This window comes from Saccharomycodes ludwigii, chromosome I (assembly GCF_020623625.1).
Source record: "Saccharomycodes ludwigii strain NBRC 1722 chromosome I, whole genome shotgun sequence".
NCBI lineage: Eukaryota > Fungi > Ascomycota > Saccharomycetes > Saccharomycodales > Saccharomycodaceae > Saccharomycodes > Saccharomycodes ludwigii.
Window position 1 is genome coordinate 1,868,420 of NC_060200.1, and position 19,726 is coordinate 1,888,145.

The 19,726-nt window shown below is 30.7% G+C and overlaps 6 protein-coding genes and 2 non-coding genes across 8 annotated transcripts; 4 read left to right on the top strand and 4 right to left on the bottom strand.

Moving 5' to 3' along the window:
• Window positions 1-336: 336 nt before the first annotated feature.
• SCDLUD_000789 (uncharacterized protein) lies at window positions 337-5,184 on the top strand (the record flags this gene model as incomplete). Its single annotated transcript, XM_046081247.1, has 1 exon — window positions 337-5,184. The coding sequence occupies one exon, from the start codon at window positions 337-339 to the stop codon at window positions 5,182-5,184; it is 4,848 nt and encodes a 1,615-aa protein (XP_045937103.1).
• A 150-nt stretch (window positions 5,185-5,334) lies between these two features.
• SCDLUD_000790 lies at window positions 5,335-5,406 on the bottom strand. Its single transcript has one exon. It is a non-coding gene; the product is annotated as a tRNA-Pro (tRNA).
• Window positions 5,407-5,930: 524 nt separating this feature from the next.
• SCDLUD_000791 (uncharacterized protein) lies at window positions 5,931-9,656 on the top strand (the record flags this gene model as incomplete). The annotated part of the gene is made up of 1 exon (XM_046081524.1): window positions 5,931-9,656. The coding sequence occupies one exon, from the start codon at window positions 5,931-5,933 to the stop codon at window positions 9,654-9,656; it is 3,726 nt and encodes a 1,241-aa protein (XP_045937104.1).
• Window positions 9,657-10,029: 373 nt separating this feature from the next.
• SCDLUD_000792 (uncharacterized protein) lies at window positions 10,030-11,301 on the top strand (the record flags this gene model as incomplete). Its single annotated transcript, XM_046077216.1, has 1 exon — window positions 10,030-11,301. The coding sequence occupies one exon, from the start codon at window positions 10,030-10,032 to the stop codon at window positions 11,299-11,301; it is 1,272 nt and encodes a 423-aa protein (XP_045937105.1).
• A 125-nt stretch (window positions 11,302-11,426) lies between these two features.
• SCDLUD_000793 lies at window positions 11,427-11,539 on the bottom strand. The gene is made up of 2 exons: window positions 11,500-11,539; window positions 11,427-11,463 (listed from the first exon to the last, which is right to left on the bottom strand). It is a non-coding gene; the product is annotated as a tRNA-Tyr (tRNA).
• A 374-nt stretch (window positions 11,540-11,913) lies between these two features.
• ISW2 (DNA translocase) lies at window positions 11,914-15,426 on the top strand (the record flags this gene model as incomplete). Its single annotated transcript, XM_046079805.1, has 1 exon — window positions 11,914-15,426. The coding sequence occupies one exon, from the start codon at window positions 11,914-11,916 to the stop codon at window positions 15,424-15,426; it is 3,513 nt and encodes a 1,170-aa protein (XP_045937106.1).
• A 220-nt stretch (window positions 15,427-15,646) lies between these two features.
• On the bottom strand, window positions 15,647-17,680 carry RNT1 (ribonuclease III; the record flags this gene model as incomplete). The annotated part of the gene is made up of 1 exon (XM_046079806.1): window positions 15,647-17,680. The coding sequence occupies one exon, from the start codon at window positions 17,678-17,680 to the stop codon at window positions 15,647-15,649; it is 2,034 nt and encodes a 677-aa protein (XP_045937107.1).
• Window positions 17,681-18,056: 376 nt separating this feature from the next.
• CUS1 (U2 snRNP complex subunit CUS1) lies at window positions 18,057-19,403 on the bottom strand (the record flags this gene model as incomplete). Its single annotated transcript, XM_046079807.1, has 1 exon — window positions 18,057-19,403. The coding sequence occupies one exon, from the start codon at window positions 19,401-19,403 to the stop codon at window positions 18,057-18,059; it is 1,347 nt and encodes a 448-aa protein (XP_045937108.1).
• Window positions 19,404-19,726: the final 323 nt, after the last annotated feature.

Genomic DNA, 19,726 nt, shown 5'->3' on the forward strand with positions numbered 1-19,726 from the left:
TTTTTTAAAAGAATCATTGAACATCATGTTATACGACAAAATAATAAAAAACCTAAAATTAAAAATAAAAAGTAGACAGCAAAAGGAGATTGAAGCACGTTTACAACAATTCGTGTAAATTCTCTAGGCGTGTTCGCACGGGTACCTTTTACTATGTGTCTTAGGTGAATATATATATAGATATATGCACATTTCTTTCACAACTAGCTTTTCATAAAAACTTAAGCGCCAATTTTTCTACCATTCATTGCAGTTTGTTTTATTAGAAAGAAATTAAAACTGTCCTATAATATACCAAGGAGAAAGAAGTGAAAAAAAAAAAAAAAAAAAAAAAGTATGGTTAAATCGTTATCAGTTAACAATAACAATACAAATAAAGATTCAGTATCCGAAAAAAGAGATATTTTTGGCAGAAATTTATCATGCCTATTGGCATACACATCTTCAACTACTACTAAAAATATATCATCAATTAATGCAGAAACACAAGAGCTAGAAAGTGGTTATTCTCCCCTACATATCTGCCTGAGGTTGGGACATATACACCAATCCTATTTAATTAATGAAAATTGGAAAAAAATTGTAAAGGGAAAACATGTTAAAGATGAAAAACTTGAAAAGGAGAAAATTTGGAGAATAAAAGATAGAGAAGGTCTAAATCCTTTGGAATTATATAAAACAGATAATAATATGTGGAATTCTAACAATATATACCCATTATCTCTTCACAACGGGAATATAACTTACACTAAAAGGGATATCAAGAAGAATGAAGAAGTTTTTCGCAGAAAAAAGGTTAAAACATCCATTGATTTGAGGCGGATAAATGATATTTATCTAAATAAAAGGGGAGGCAGGGAGTTATATACATTTGGTAGCAATATTAATATGCAACTAGGGACTGGTGATTCTGATGATCGAAGATCGCTATTTAAAATTGACGAATTCAAATTGTACGGGGCTGTTGATAATAATAACTATAGAAAACCTAAAAGGTTTAAACGGGTTTTGATGCACAAATACCATTCTATTCTACAGACATTAAACGATGAAATATACACTTGCGGCAATGGTGTGAAGGGAAGGCTAGGCATACCTTCTTTGAAAAGATCACTAGTTTTCAAGAAAGTTGAACTCCCATTGGGCTTGAGCATTAAACAAATTGTTTCCAGTGACAACCATACATTGATTTTAAGTAAACAAAACGAATTAATTAGCTGGGGTTCCAATAATTATAATCAATTGGGGTATCCCACTGATACACTTACACAAAATATTAGTATCTCCTCCGAAAAGTATAATGACTCGCCGAGGAAACTAAGCTCCCATTTATGGAAAAGAAGCGGTGGTGGTTCTAAGATTTTATTTGTGGGTTGTTCCAATGTTCATTCCTGTATAATTGATAACATGCATTATTTGCACTCTTGGGGGTTAGATTTGGGCCAAATGGGTAACTCACATTCGCCCATTGACAAATTATCTGTGCAATATAAAAATAAATTCAAAGGGTATATAAAAAGCACGCCGTATTTGTTTAAACTTCCAAGCAATGTGAAAATTATTAAACAGTTATTATGTACAGATTTTGCTACATTTGTGTTACACGATGAGAATGAGTTAATCGTTTTAACCAACAGTAAAATTTTAAAATTTTCAATCCCAAGGTTAGGTCAACAACAAAATTCCTTTGAAAAATTTATTCCGACTGCATTAACAAGACAAAATTTAGTTGTTGAATTGAAATGTACCAATATGTATGGTAATAATCTATGTGCTCTCTATGAAAACGGTACCATAGGTATTTTTCACTCAAAAAATTTTGTGGATAATTCCTCATGGCTAACAATCCAAAACAATATTTTACCCTTTGAGTTGTATTGGTTACCATACTTTGAATTAAATAACTGTTTAGACTTCCAAGTGGGTTATGACGGCCAGCTTATTTTAACCACCCTTGGTGGCGATATTTTTTACTCTAACACTGTTTCAACCACTTCGTTTGAAAAAAATATGAGTAGCAAATTGTTAAGCGGTAGATGTATCAGAGTTTCTTCCAATGCTCAATTTTCATCTTTTGCCATAATAAAAGATGATGTAGATATGATTCCAATGAGTATCACAAAAAATAGATTTTACCTGGATTTTAGGAAATTTTCACCTATATATGAAAATTTGGGAGGTGCCGTTGAAGAGGGTGAATACAGAATGTTAAATTTTATAAATAATGTACAAAGTAGCACAACTGACAAGGAGCACGGAATTATTCTAAATGCTGAATTTGATGATGGTGATGATGACGACGACGACGATGATGACGACGGTGACGGCAAAAAGGAAGAACTTACTGGAGAAATAGATAAAACTAAAGGTTCATACTTGTTAAGAGCTATGTCAACGAGGTGGAAAGCAACCAATGCAGGTTTTAACTACAAAGATGCATTTATGAAGACCTCGAATATTTCTTTAATAAATGAAGAACAGTTATCCTTTATTAGAAATGACTATCTTAATTATGATGTTTTATTTTTTGATGGGAACAATTGTGTTGGTAAATGTCACAAATCGTTGTTATATACTAGATGTCCCACTTTCGTTAGTAATATGAAAACTTTTCAAACACAAGTATCTTCTAATAATAAAGTTAAATTTGAGCTAAGGACAGCTGTTGACTCTAAAATATGGGAAATATGCATATCAAATAACTCAGACAACATATCACACTTCAATACCACATCGTTGAAGTATGCTCTCCACTATATGTACAGTGACGAACTTTTAAAATTTCATGGTAATATAAAAAATAAAAAAGAATTAGAGTTATCCACAATGAACTTTATTAACGAGCTAGGGATGAATGTAACTGCCTTTGAAGACGATAAGTTGGCTTACAATGTTAAAAACCTGTACTATCGATTACTTGAAAATAAATGCGATAAGGGAGATGGAGAAATCGATTTCTACCAAGATGTTACGATTAAATTGAGCGATGGAGAAACGATCAAATGCCACTCCTTAATATTATCTGCCAGAAGTTTATATTTCAAGTCATTGTTTCAATATAACTGGCAGGACAATGAAGTTGTTGATTTGTGCTTTTATACCTATGATGAAGTAATGTGTGTTTTAAAATACATATATGGATTTGATATTTATGAGATGTTTATTACTGATAATTGTAACGATGTTGAACATTTAAATTTTGAGAATTGCGAAGATTTTGTTAACTTTTTAGTCAATATTCAAAAGTTGTGTGACTTTTTATTATTGGATGATTTAAAAGCTTCGGTAGAAAGCATATTGGCTGACTATATTTCTTCATCTTCCGTAGTTCCATTACTAATAAATTCTTTTACTATGCACTGTAGTAACTTATTTATCGAGTGTTGTTGGTACTTATTTAATAATATTGGATTATTATATAATGATGAGAACACTATTATAATCAATGAGTATTTTAGTACTGAATTGTGGATTTCTTTGGAAAAAAGTATTAGAGACATGATGAATAAAAATACACTTGTTGGGAAAGAAAAGTCATGGTATGAATTAGGCCATAATATCGAATACTTGGAGCTATTTAAGAAGGATATTTCTAAATTTAATAAAATTTTCATGGATTCAAAAAAGCCGTTTAAACCATTGTTTGATAACAAAAGGAAAGGCAAGTATATTCATAGTAATAATGTCACAGGTAACACCTATGGCAGCACAAGCGAATATCAATTTAATGACGAATCAAACCAAGTAAATGGTGTTGGTGCACCACATAGCAGAAGAGCTTCATCTTCAGTATCCTCATTACGAAGAACTTCATCAACGCACTCAAATGAAGAACTATTAGCCTTTAGAAGAAATAGTTTTGTTAGAACCAAATTTTCAGAACTGGGAATAAGTATGAGTGCAAATGCCATATCAGATGATGATGATTCTACAAACGATGGATTTATAGCAGTTCAAAGGAATCCAGCTGTCCGCCGGAAGAGTTGCTTAGGAAAAGCTTTACCCAATCTATCGAGCAATAAAAACAATAATACTAACTTACCCTTGAGAAGGACATCACAGAGCACTCCGGTAGAGGATGAATCTATACTTTTGGTACCACAAACGAGCATTATCAAATTTGAAAATATTAAATTGAAAAATAGTACTGAGAACTGTAACAACACCCAAAAATCCAATATGCCGTCAAAATTTGTGGAATTTTTCCCCTCAATAGATCAAGCTATTTATTCCAATAGCAATTTAAAAAAAACTCCTGATGAAAACATTAATACTTCCACCAAAGACTCTAAACTTTTGGATAAAGCAACTGCTGAGAATCTATTGAAAAAGGTGCAACCTGTGAAGAAGCTTTCACAAAAAGAAAGATTGAAACACTTAACTTCAGAGCATGTCATTGAAGATAAAAAAAAGACTAAAGTTAATGTATGGGGCAAGCGAAATAAAGAGGGCAGTACTACCGATAAGAAAGGTAAGTTTGTGGACGACTGTGCCAATAATAAGGACACTAATGATACTATTACCAACAGTGGTAATATGATTAGCCCTTTGCTTCCATTCCCATCACTATCGGAAATAGATTCATCCAGAAATACAATAGCGAAAAGAAAAAATGGGAATATCCCTACATTTAATCCTAAAGGCTCCTCTTTTATCATCCCTATTGCTACAAATGATAACAGCGATATTAACAAAAAAAACAATTTTTTTACAACTATGCCACTAACTTCGACTGGCGTTGTTGTTAAACCTAATAGTAGTGCTATTCCAAACTACTTAAATAACACTAAGGAGAAATTTAAGGCACAACTTGAAAAACCTCCCAAGACTTTTCAAGAAAAATATGAAGAAGAAAAATTTGCACAGTGGTGGGAAGAGGAAACGAAAAAAGTTCAGCAACAGCTAAAAAAAGAGAAAGAGTACGAAGACGAACTAAAAAGGTTATATAATCCCACAACAGCAACTAAGAAGAATAATGATTGCAATAAAAATAATGACCGTAGGAATAAGAAATTTAACCTTTCCAAAAAAAAAAAAAAAAACAATGGCGATATTGATACCGAACATTCAAAAAAAGTCTGTATACCCATTAGAAATAACATTAAAAAAGAAAAAAAAGGAAAGAAAAAGGAAAATGATGAAACCATGGGATCTAATAATAACAAGATTCACATTAAACGATAATTATGTAACATTAATAATGATTCTAACAAAATATTAGTAAAAGTGTATCAGAATTCACGTATAAAACATGCATATAATCAATTATCAGCATAATTAATATATGCTACTATTACATTTTAATTAATTGAAAAGATTAAAAAAAAAGGAAACGGGGCGAGCTGGGAATTGAACCCAGGGCCTCTCGCACCCAAAGCGAGAATCATACCACTAGACCACACGCCCGAATCTAATGAAAGTGTTTCCAAAAAATAAATTATTATAAAAATAATATGAAAACCATCACTTTTTCCAGTACTTTGAGCAGAATATGAATTAGGCTTTATACATGTACTTTTATGAAGTCATAAACAAGATAATCTTGAAAGACTATAAGAGCGAGTGTTTTTCTTTTTTCTTTTCTTTTTTTGTTTTTAAATTATTTTCTTCTTTTTGATCCTTTAGAACTCTCTCATTCTTCAAATAAATACACCATATGCATTTGATTTCAAATTTGCCCCCCAACAATACTTTTTAAACTTAAATATTTGGGGTTTAAAGTGATCACTAAATCATTATGTAGGGCATGGTAGTTTAAAATTTATTCGGTCATGCGTGTAGAATATTGGATCATAATTAATTATTTAAAAAGGAATTTGGTAATCAGAAATATTAAATTTTACGTTAACTAGTTTATTTATAAATTGGTTGCCATCTCAAAATATTTACATTAATAAAATAAAGAAAGTTAAAAAGAAATAAAAACTTTGATGTCTGATCCAATAATTGAATATAAGCTGCCGTTATATTTACCAATATCAAATCTTGAAAAAAGATATAAATTATTTAAACTTCCTAATGGTCTTTTGTGTTTTTTAATATCTGATCCAACAGAAAAAATAGCTTCATGCTCATTGACTGTAGCTACAGGTGCATTTAATGACCCAGAAAACATGCTTGGTTTAGCTCATTTGTGCGAACATATGCTGTTAGCTGGTGGTTCTAAAGAATATACTGATCCGCAAATATTCCATGAGGAAATTGGTAAAAATAACGGTTCATTCAACGCATACACCACGGGTGAACAGACAACTTTTTATTTTGAAATACCCAATACTAATATAATGACCAGTAATGCACAAACCGCGGATAAAATTGGCAAGAGCATACTTACTAATTATAGCATTGGTAAAAAAGAAGGAGATAGCGTTTTGCCCTTTGAAAAATTGCTTCGGATATTTGTTAGTTTTTTCAAAGCACCTTTATTTAAACGTAGTTTGATTGATAGAGAAATATTCACAGTCAATAGCGAGCATGATGGGAATAAGACATCTACTATGAAAATCTTGTGTCATGCTACTAGACTATTAAGCAATAAGAGGCATCCATTTCATAGATTTTCCACCGGCAATTTAAAAAAGCTAAGCATCATTCCAAGATTGGAGAAAATAGATGTACAAAAGCGTTTGAAAAAATATTTTTTAGATAATTTTACTGTAAACAACAATATGACAATGTGCTTAAAGGGTTTTGATTCATTGAATTTACTAACTAAATATGCTATCAAACATTTTTCTGATTTGGGTTCGGCAAATGTTGTGAATAATAATGATAGAGCTACTAAACAAACTAATGAGTCCAATTTTGTAAATTTTAATATTTTAAATAACAAATGGCATCCTAAAATTGGAGCACTCCCTTGCTTTAGTAATACTGAATGGAATAACGGGATCCTTGTAAACATGAAACAGCAGCAGCAACAATACATTTTAAGAATTCTTTATCCAATTTTCACTAAAAACTTAAAATGTACACATCTAGAAATTTCGATTTTTACTAAAATGTGGTGTGAATTATTTTCTGAGAAAAGTGAAGGCTCGCTATTTGAAAATTTCCATAATTTAGGCCTGCTTACTGATTTGGTTGCCTATACTTCAAATTTCAGCATTGAAAACGACGGATTAATTTTGCAATTAACACTGACTAAATCGGGTTGGGAGAAAGTGACAGAGATAGTTTTTGAAATACAAAATAAATTTCTACCAATGATACTGCTAGAAACTGACAAACTGGCTAAATATTTAAGTGATTTGAACGTTACCGATCTTTTAAAATTTATATACCAAGACACGTCAAAATCATCAGATGAATTGTGTACCTACATAAGTGATGATATTTTACAAGGTAACTTTGACGTAATTGATCCAAAATGTTTATTGAAGGAAACGCCATTTATTATATCCTTAGACAATGAATTTTGTCACAATGGAAAAGGGTATGAATTTTGGGTTCAAAAGGCAGCCCAATTTCAAAATTTTGTGAATGAGGTGATGGATCCTTTCAAAATGCGAATTATCTTAATGGGTGATATGAAAACATTAGATATTAATGGCACTTGCAACACAGCAATTATTATAAATAAGGATGATCTACAACTAGATCCTTATTTTGAATTTGAATATGTTATGTTGCATCATACTTTCCCCCCTCCACACAACCCTATTAAACGGGAACATGTTTTATCCAGTACTAGGATATATGACTTGCCAGCTGAAAATAATTTTTTACCCAAAGTTCCATTTCAAATGGATCTGATGAAAAGGGCATTCGATGCTTCAATGGCGCATTCCCAAAACTTTGAGATGGACTTAATATTGGCCAACTCAATGAATACTAACAAACCCAAATTGAAAAGAAAAGATGCAAAACATGAATATTGGATAAAAAATGAAGGCTTTCAAAAAGTATTTAAATCTAAAAGCATTATTTCCATCAGTCTAAAAAGTTTAAAGTTAAAACCATCACCATCCAATACTATGATGCTAGAAGTTTTGACTGAGCTTTTAGGAGCTATGCTTTCTCCAAAATTATACCCAGCTATCAAATTAGGTTACAGTTGTGAAATCACGCCCTCAAGCAGGGGAGATATTGCATTAGAAATAAGGGTATCTGGGTTTAATAAAAAATTGATATTTTTATTAGAACTTATCCTAAGTACGATATTTTTATTGTTTAAAGATGAGCGAATTTTGAAACAGAATAAAAAACTTTTCAGAAAGGCTAGAATTAACGTTAGATCAAAATATATGGAAGCTTCAAACGAAAATTGTTTAAGGCTATCAACAATGGGGGTTTATATTTTGTTAGAGAAATATATGTGGACACTGGAAGATAGAATTGATGCATTAGAGGAGGATATAAATATTGATAGTTTTCAGCAATTTTTAAAAAAATATTTAAACAATAAAGACATATACGTATTATTGGTTCATCAAGGTGACATTGAGGATGACGAGGATGAATCTATTAATTTGTTAATTGATAATATTTTTTGTTCCTACCCAAGCTCTTGGATGAAAAAAGAGAGCTGTTCTCATAGTATTTTCCCACCAGAAACAGTTTTATTAACACCTGGCACAAATTATGTTTTTGAAAAAACAAAAATATCAGAAGATCCAAACAATGCAATCACGTATTTTGTACAAACTGGGCCGCGAGATGATGAAATATTGTACACTTTGACCGTTTTTACTGATTTTTTGCTAAGTTTGACATTGGTACCCAGGTTAAGGTTTGAAAAGCAGTTGGGGTATGTTGTTGTAGGTGGTTTAATGGTTTTAACAAATAGTATTGGGATTCATATAAGTTGTATGTCTTCATATTCGGGTGAATGTTTGGAAGATTCTATTGAAGAGTATTTATTTGAATTGGAAATGCAGCTAAGCTCGGAAACTTTTACAAATGAGCACTTTAAAGAAAAATACATTGACGGATTTATTAAAATAGTGGGGAATTATTTGGAAAATGGTGTTTATAATAAAGAGGGGAAAGGTGGTTGTTGTGATTTGTTAATGAAAATAAAGCCCAGTTTTGAAATAAATACTGAAAATTGTTTACTTGGAAGTCAGTTGTCGAACAACAAGAAACTCTACGATACTATTACTTTAAAAAGATATAATTTTGATTTTTGGAATGAAAGTGAGCCGATAAACGTAAATTATTTAAAGAATTTAAATTTGGAAGAGTATTTAAGGTTTTACAGGGAGAAATTTTCTATATTTGGATATAAGACTAGGTGTAAGTTAGCAGTTGCGATAACTAGTGATATAAACAAAGAAGGGATCAAGAAAAAACAAATGTGTATTCAAGTGGAAACATTTTTGAAAATAAAGGGAATGGATATACCTCGCAATGATTTAGAAGAAATGGTGGATAAAAGTAACGGGAAACCAAGTTTGTTGTTGAAATATTTATATAAGTACTTTAAAAACAAAAATGAAAGAAAAAGATTAATGGCTGTTGTTTTAAAGGAAATGATGAGGATTTTAGGATGCAACTTTAAAATTGGTGTTTATAAAGATGGTGGTAATAAGACTGATGTGAGTAATATTCCAGATAGCTTTAAAAAAAAAATAGTTGAAATGAAAAGTGGTCGTATTTATATTTACGATGAGGGGAATTATTTTAAATTGGAAAAGGATAATTTATTTGTATGATTTAAGATAAAAAGAAGTTAAAATGCGATTAAATATAATTTGTTGTCGCTGTCACCAAACGTTAGCGGACAGACAAATTAAATTAAAAAAATAACCGGAAGGCAATTACCCGATCCGAAGGAAGTGGATAGTGATTTTAGATGATAATAATAATAAATAGACTATCATAGCAATAATAAACAAATAACCGCTAACGTTAAGTGACAGAGTGATTTACAAACTACAATATATATATATATATATATAATATTCACATCTTTCTTGTTTCTTTTAAACATCTTTTTAATTTTATTTTTCCCCTTTTCCCTTTTTTTGTTTCCTTTTTTAAGATTCATAAATAAAATGTATACACCAAAAATAAAATAAAATACAAATGACTATAACTGATAATAACCTTACACACACTTTACAATTGAAAAGAATTAATGGAAATTCTGAACTAATTCAGTACACTCACAAAAGAAACTCAGAAGCTTGGAAATCAAAATATTTGACCGTTGCTGATTATGTGAAAAGAGAGGCAACGTTGGGGGAATCGGAAATAGCTTTACAGCACTCGCTAGTATCCACTTCTACTAACATCATTAACCCCAATTATAAAAAGTATTTGGGTTTAAATTATTTTGTTTTGGAAAAAATAGCTGCTGATACCACCTTAACCGATGCAACTGAAAACATTGTCTGTAGCTGTGAAACGATGAACAGAATAGGTTACATGAAAATTTCAAATAAAGGCAGTTACATAATTATTCCTGTTTTAGAGGTTGTCATTGGTGCTGTGTTTACACCTGTTGAATTTAGAGGGATGAAGTATGCCCAGGAATTGATGTTTCAGCTAAATAATTATTATGATACAATTTCTAGAGAAAAAGACGAAGGCGATCTATTTCTAAAGTATAAAACTATGATTTTGTACAGCGAGGTTGGGGAGTATTATTCTAAATTTGGTTATTCGTTTGATCATGTTCCTGTTCACCATCTTAAAAAGTTGGATCTATTTTTAGAAAAATATTGTTTGGACAACAATGATGAACAAAAAAATGTACATTATTTAGGGTTCGATGGGTATGAAGATTTGGTTAATTTGGAACAAACTCAAATTATGGAAAAATTATCAAATTTAGAACTAGATAAAAACACTAGTGCTTTTACTGCCTTTCCTGATATGAAAATTTACAAATGGTTTGAATTACGTGATATCTATATATCGCAATTCTTTCTTCACGATCAGGCTGCTGCTGTTGATGGTGGTTCTAATAGTGTTGATGATTTAAAAGTTTCTGAACTAAAATTTGGTGTTGAAATAATTGGAAATAAATCACATATCATTTGGCATCATGCTTGGGTTGATAATTCTTTGCAAATTCTAAAAGTTTATACTTCAGAGGATAATAAAGAAAGAGATCTAGTTACATTATTCAAGTATGCCATTAAAGAGGCTAAAAAATATGATTTAAGTGATATATATTTCTGGGATCAAGAAATTCCGGAAACGGAATATCCCAATTTCCACAAAGTTTTAAAGGAAACAGAGAATAAAGTTAATCTATTTTGTGAAAATAGTTCATTAAGTGGGATTAGACCATCCCCGTTTGTCAGCAATGAAGTGAAATGGGAAAATAATACTAAGTTTGGTTGGTTTTAGCTTTAGTTTTATTTATTTTTTTTCCCCCTTTTATTTAATCTATATATTATATACACTATAAATTGTAATTTTTCTTAAGTGTAAAAAAGAAAAAAAAAAATAATTCGATTTTCAAATAAAATATGTCTCCCGGGGGTGAGTCGAACACCCGATCTCAAGATTACTTAAAGTGGCAGCTCGTACAAGCTAACCAACCTTATTACAGTCTTGCGCCTTAAACCAACTTGGCTACCGAGAGAGGAAGATGCAAGACAAAAAAAATATACTCTACAACAATAAATAATAACTTAGTTGGTGATCAGCTTCTTTTTTATGTAATAATTATAAATTCAGTAGCAAAAATATATTTAAAAATAATAAATGAATAAATATATTATTCTTACGCGTAATTATGTTTCTTCCTTATTTGTACATTTTACTCTTGCACAACAGATAAATATTCAGCAGTACAATCTGCATTTCCCCCTTTCATCTTTTCTTATTCTAATTGAATAATATACTATTTTCTTTTAAATACTGTTGGTTTGGTGGTTTTCCTTTCATCATTTACAAAAACATTTATAATCAAAAACTTTAGTACACTTCGAAAAAAAAAAAAAAAAAAAAACGGTAATGAACACCCAAGAAAATAAAGAAACTTTGGCAGAAAGAAAGAAAAGATACATTTTAGAACATGATGCCAAGTTTGAAAAACTAAAAGATAAAAACGATACAGTTGGAAGGTTTAAATATTTATTGGATTTAACTGATTTATTTCGCCATTTTATCACAGTTCGAGCTAAGAATGATAAAAACATACAGCTACTACTAAAATCATTAGACTCAACTAGTAAAAAGACATCTGATAATAACTTTCGTATGAAAAAAAAGGGTATAGATCATACTAAGGGTAGACATCGGAAAACAGAAAAGGAAGAAGATCAAGAAATTTTAATGATGGAAGAAGATTCAGAATTAGAAGACAATGATGATGTGATTCCACATGAATACGAATTTTTCAATGAGTCTCCTACATATATCAAAGATGGAAAATTAAGAGACTATCAAGTACAGGGCTTAAATTGGTTGATTTCGTTACATAAGAATAAACTAAGTGGCATTTTGGCTGATGAAATGGGGTTGGGTAAAACTCTACAAACCATTTCCTTTCTAGGTTATCTAAGATATGTAAATAAGATAGATGGTCCATTTTTAATAATTGCCCCCAAATCAACTTTAGATAATTGGAAAAGAGAGTTTGCTAAATGGACTCCCGACATCAATGTTGTAGTTTTACAAGGGGATAAAGATGAAAGACATGCGCTAATATCAAATGTAATAATGCAAGCTAACTTTGATGTTGTGATTGCATCTTTCGAAATCGTTTTAAGAGAAAAAAATGCTTTAAAGAAAATTTGCTGGCAATATTTGGTCGTCGATGAAGCACACCGTATTAAAAATGAACAAAGTGCGTTATCACAAATTATTAGATTGTTTTATTCAAAAAGTAGATTATTAATTACTGGCACACCACTACAAAATAATTTACATGAGCTATGGGCTTTGTTGAATTTTTTGCTACCAGATGTTTTTGGTGATAGTGCATTATTTGATGAATGGTTTAATAATTCGGAGAGTGAACAAGACCAAGACCTTATTGTACAGCAACTACATACCATCCTAAGTCCCTTTTTATTGAGAAGGATTAAAGCTGACGTAGAAAAATCTTTATTGCCTAAGATTGAAACCAATGTTTATGTTGGCATGACAGACATGCAACTTAAATGGTACAAAATGTTACTAGAAAAAGATATCGATGCAGTTAATGGCGCTGTGGGGAAAAGAGAGGGGAAGACAAAATTGCTAAATATTGTGATGCAATTGAGAAAATGTTGTAATCATCCATATCTCTTCGAAGGAGCAGAACCTGGTCCTCCATATACTAATGACGAGCATTTAGTTTTTAATTCAGGGAAAATGATTATTTTGGATAAATTATTGGAAAAAAAAATGGAACAAGGCTCAAGAGTCTTGATTTTCAGTCAAATGAGTAGATTGTTGGATATTTTGGAGGATTATTGCTACTTAAGAGGATATGAATATTGCAGAATTGATGGCTCTACTGCGCATGAAGATAGAATTAAGGCCATTGATGACTATAATGCCCCTAATTCAAAAAAGTTTATATTTCTATTGACTACACGTGCGGGCGGTTTAGGTATTAATTTAGTGACTGCAGATACTGTTATATTATACGATTCTGATTGGAACCCACAAGCAGATTTGCAGGCCATGGATAGAGCGCACAGAATTGGTCAAAAGAAACAAGTGCATGTTTTTAGATTTGTTACTGAGCATGCCATTGAAGAAAAAGTTATTGAGCGGGCGGCCCAAAAATTAAGATTGGACCAATTGGTTATCCAACAAGGTAGTGCTAATAATGGTGTTGGTGCAGCTTCCAGTAAAAACTCATTGGCCAATTCTAAAGATGACTTGTTAGACATGATCCAGTATGGTGCTAGGGATGTATTTGATAATAAAGCCGTTAAGATTAGTTCTGATGCCGATATTGATAAAATTTTGAAAAAAGGTGAGCAAAAAACTAAAGAATTAAATGCCAAATATCAGGCTTTAGGATTAGATGATTTACAAAAATTCAATGGATTATCAGAACACTCTGCTTATGAATGGAATGGCACAAACTTCCAAAAAAAAAAAGTGGCTTCGCCATTAGAAACATGGATTAATCCAAGTAAAAGAGAACGTAAAAGAAGAAACGACATCCAAAGTTATTCTGTTGATGATTACTACAGAGAGGTTATGCACAAAGCCAGTAATAGCTATAATAAATCAAAAGACGACAATGATGCTGAGCATGGTGGCAGCAACAATAATAATAATGGTGATCATAGCTTTTCACAAGGCAGAGCTCCAAGGGCGCCAAAGGGTACTTTAATGACAGACTATCAATTTTTCCCACAAGAAATCAAAGAATTGGACGAAAAGGAATTGTTATATTTTAAAAGGAAAAGCAAATATAAAGTCACTAAGTATGATATAATGGATGATGTCAATATTACTAATGATGATGAAGATGATGAAGAAGATGATGAAGAAGATGAAGATGAAGATGATGTTGATGATGATGAAGCTGACGGTGGTGAAGTTGATGATGATGAAACTGCTGTAGACGAGACAAATGATGGCACTGACATTGCTGCTGAATTGGGTGATGATTCTAAGGGGGGAAATAGGAGCATTACAGCTACTGAAACACCTTGCTCCGCCTTGAATGGTAGTAACGAGGGGGGAAATAAGAATGAGGAACAAGGAAAAAATGTTGAAGGAGACGCTGGCGAAAAAGAAAAGAATAATAAAATAGGTAGTCGAACTGAAGAAGTAGAGTTATCTTTAGATGACAAAATTAAGCTTGAGCAAGAGAAAATAGACAATGCTTCTGAATTTACAGAAGATGATAACAAAAAAAGGCAAGAACTAATCCAACAGGGTTTTAGTAATTGGTCCAAAAGAGAATTTACAACCTTGGTCAATGCTATGGCGAAATTTGGCAAAGACCAATACAAACCTATTGCTTCAATGCTAACCAATAAAACAGAGGATGATGTAAGGAATTATTGTAAAGTTTTCTGGGAAAGATATAAGGAGATTAATGGATACGAAAAATATATATCATTAATAAACAAAAATGAAAAAAAATTAAAACTATTAAGACACCAAGAATTATTACTTAAACAAAAAATGGAAAATTGTAAATCACCAATACATGATTTTAATATTCAATATCCACCCAATAATGCAAGAAGAACTTACAATACCCTGGAAGATAGGTTTATTTTGATGCATGTTGTTAAATATGGATTATTTTCCGAAAATGTTTTTGAAATCATACGTCAAGATATTTTATCTAGCAGCCTATTTCAATTCGATTGGTTTATAAAAACAAGAACTGCCCATGAACTTTCTAAAAGAGTTTATACGCTATTGACCATAATAACAAGAGAAATTGAGGGTCCTGAAAGTAATAATGCTACTAAAAGGAAAAAAGCAAAAACTAAGGAAAACATTTCCTCTTTGAACAATTCTAACAAACAACAGTATAGTAACAAAAAGGTTAAAACTGAGTAATTGTTTTCGGGCATATATATATATATATATATATAAATATATTTAAATTAATTTAAGAGGGGAGGTAGGAAGCCAGATTTTCTGTATTTTATTTTTTAATTTTTTTTTTACTACAGATAACTATATAATAAGGAAAATTTAGGTGACGGTATTTAAAATTAAATAAAATTTCTAAAACAAATTTAGTACTCATATATAGTATGTACGTGTCAAAATCATGTCACTGATAAATAAATTCACCATCGGGTGTTAATTTAATCCTTTTAGTATTCTGATTATTAATATTATTATTAGTAGCATCGTTGTTATTGTTATAATCTGTAACGATAGTAGAAGTATTTATGGCGTTAGTAGTAGTAGTATTAGTGGTAGCAACAGCATTACTGTTCTGTATACTATATTGTCTATTATTATAACTATTGTTATTGACATAGATACCGTTATTCATTTTGCCATTTGAAAATCTATTGTTATTTTGGCGCTGAAAATTGTTATTATTATTATTATAGAATTGTCTTTTATTGTGGAATTTCTGTTGGATGCCAGATTTATTGGCGTTAACGGTATTAGTATTAACAAAGGCCTTTCCTTGATGCTGTGAAATATGACTCGATTTTCTTCTTTCTGGCTTTGTTACAGATTCCTCCCTTGGAATAGATGCCCTGATATTAGCATATTGTTCCACCAGAGCCTGGTTATTTAAAACGTTTTGGGCTGCCTTCATACCAGCTAATTTAACGTTTTTACCTCTTCCTATCCCTAAAACCACCTCATCTTTAACCCTGCATTGTACTTCAGCATAAGGCTTATCTGTTGTGGGTTTCTTAACAGGAACGTAGTGTAAATCTAATGCAGCATATCCGATTAAGGAGTACAATGTTTTTTTGGCATTTACATCAACTTTCTCATTAATTTCAATGAAATCCTTCTTCTGATTAATAACTTCATCAATTACAGGTTCACTTAATTTTGATAGCCATTTTCTTACCCTTGGCAAATTCTTTTTAGGATCATCCTCAATCAACCCACCAATATAGGCTTCAAAAACATCTGAATATAATTTTTGTTTTCCCTGTTGGAAAATGGTTTGGCCATTGTCTAATTTGGTTTTATTATCCAAGTTAACTTTCAATTTATCATTGAGTTTGTATAAAAACGCCCACTCCTTCAATCTTTCGTTATTGATTAGTTTCATTCTCATCTTAGATAATTGTCCTTCGCTAAATTTGGGAAATTTATTGTACAATAACATTGTTATGGTGGTATTCAAAATAGCATCTCCCAAAAATTCCAATCTTTCATTGTGGGTTTTCAACATATCAGATTCAGTTAGATACAATTTATCGTTGATCAATGATTTATGTGTAAAAACACGTGCTCTAATAGCAGGGTTCTTAATTACAGGAAGTTTAGGTGGCCATTTAGAGGAATCAGCATTGTTACTATCATTATTATTGTTCAAACTTTGAACCACAGAAAGATCGTATCCGTCTTCTTCTGTCTTGACTTTTTCTGCACCTTCTTCTTCTTCTTCTTCTTCTTCTTCTTCTTCTTCTTCTTCCCTTTCTTCTGCTACCTCTTGTTCTGCTTCGCTGCGATCACCAGTCTCATCTCCATTAACATATTGGAACTGATCATCATCTTCATTGGATTCATATGCATCATCTATTCCTCTTTTTCTACCCTTTCTACTATTGTCCATTTCCACTAGTCTATTATAGTCATCTTTATCAAACAAAATGGGCTTATAGATCTTATTTTTGGTTTTCAGTTCATTAAAGGCTGATTCATAATTATTGACATTTTCCAAAATATCTAATTTGCCCAATTGTTTCAAAGATACTAATTCAGATGCTAATTTCAATTTAAATCTATGCAATGCAGGTAAAATTTCTAATTGGACAGAATCTGGTTTGTTTTTACTTTTTTCTAAAATTGTGTTGTATTCGTGTAGATTAGGTGATAAAGCCATGATCTTGTTGAATACTTCAACGAAATTAGTAATTGCATGCTCTAATTGTAAGACCTGAGTATACTGATAAGTTTTGTGATTTTTGTTATCCAGGCTGGTAGTGGCAGATGAAGAAACAGGTGTATTATTCAGTTGATCAATATTTTCTGTACTGATTGGAGAAACGAGATTTTTTTCATTAGGACTCACTTGGTTATTTTGTTGTTGCCTGTGTTTGTTTTTTGGATTATTATGATAACCTTGATGTAAACTATACGACTGATGATATTCTCCTCCTACCATTTGGAATAATGAGTGTTTTTATTTAGATGATATTACTTTTTGCTTTTTACTTTATTATTATTTTGTTTTTTTTAGAAAATAAAGAGATAAGGAAATAAGAAAAAAAAAAAAAGTTGTTAATTATACTTAAAAAAAAAAAAAAAAAAAGAAAAAGGGAATTTTAGATTGAAGAAGGAGAAACTTTTCTTTTTTTATTTTTTAACCCAACAAAAAAAAAAAAAAAAAATTAAATTAAATTAAATTAAAATTCCGATTTTATTTCATTATTGTTATTTTTTTTAGCTATATAATCAAATAATGCCATATAAAAGTAAATATTTTTTTTGGAAAAAACACAAAATAAAAAACATGCCATTCCAAGCACTTTTATTCATGGTTATTGTTTAAAAGTATCATTCTTACTGATACCACTCATATCGTAATATATTAACCTACTTTCTTCACCGGATTTCTGATCAAGTATCGTATATAACGTCTCAGCTGTATCATCTTTATTGGTAGTCCCCACTACTATACCATTTTTATCATTATCTTTATATTCAATATTCTCTTCTTTTCCTATTTCTCTTTCATTATCATATTCTTTTTCATTATTTATTTCTATGTTCGTCCTTTTAACTAATACTTTTGCCCCAAAGAGTTCATTTTCAACTACAGTATTATTCTTTTTGGATATCTTTCTCTTCTTTCTTCTTATTATATTAGCATATACACCATCTTTATCAATCCCGTTAGATAATTCCATTTGATAATGATTATTAAATGTTGATTTCCCAGCAATATGTTCATCCTTATTATTGTTACACCACACTGGAAGTCTTGCCGAGCTACAATTCAAAGCCTCTCTTAAACTACTATTCAACTTGCCTGGTCTTATTTTTCTGATTGCTTTTCTCCATGCTTGCTCTTCAGCTAAATTTCTATTTTCATAATACAAGTCACCAAATGATAATAAATAATCTGGCTTCCAATTTTCTCCCATTGTCAATATCACATCATGTAACTTTTTATAGTCCAAATCCAATGTACCTAGTTTCGGTTGTACTCTATTTCTATTAATATCCTTCAATGATTGTTGTTCCTGTGGATTGGTTTCAGTGTCCATTATAGACGTGTTTCTTAATTCATGTATACCAGTTTCCAAAATTATATCTGGTAGTTCAAACGGCGGTTTTTCCATTAATGATCTACTAGTTAAATAATCTCTTTTAAATTGCCAGTTTACAGGCACTTGGACCACATTTTTACTAGTCTTGATGTATGCATTGACCTGAGGATACTGAGCATCAGTATCATACCATTGTATTGATTCTGGATGGGAATATTTGACCATACTTTTCAATTCGGATAATGTCGGTTTTTTTAATAATTTTAATTTTTTTTTTGATAAACGTTGCGTGTTGTTTAATTGATGGGTAGCGGTGCCTTTTTGTACTTTTTCAATAATTTTTGTTGGACTTGAATTGTCAATGGATTGGGTTGTATTAATATTCAGCTGGTTATTGTTGTTAGTATTGTGAGGATGCTCATTATTTTTGGAAAGCTTGAATTTATTGAATATTTTTTTGAAATCTTTGTCATTTTCTAATACTTTGTTAGTTTGAAAACTGTTGTTAATTGTAACATTTGTTGGTTTAATTAAGTTAGCCAATTCCAACTTTTGTTGATGTAGCAAAGCTATTTTCCTTTTATTATTATTAATATTTTTTTTTTTGGAAGCCATATTCAACTTAAAATTTATGATTGGGATGTGAAGTGTATTTATTAATTTATATATATATATACATTTATTTATTTATTTATTTATCTATTTATACGATTTTAAATTATTGATTAAAGCAAGTGGTTTTATTAAATGGCTTGTTAACAAAAAAGATTCACATCTTTTTTTTTTATTTTATTTTCTTTGCCTTGTAATAAAAAAAATTAAAGAATAAAAAATAAATTTTATAAAATCAATATCCGTAGTCCGCTATTGAATATTCTTCGGACTTGGCACTTAGTAGCACTATTATCGCCACCAGATTGAATTTATGTGAGTTAAAT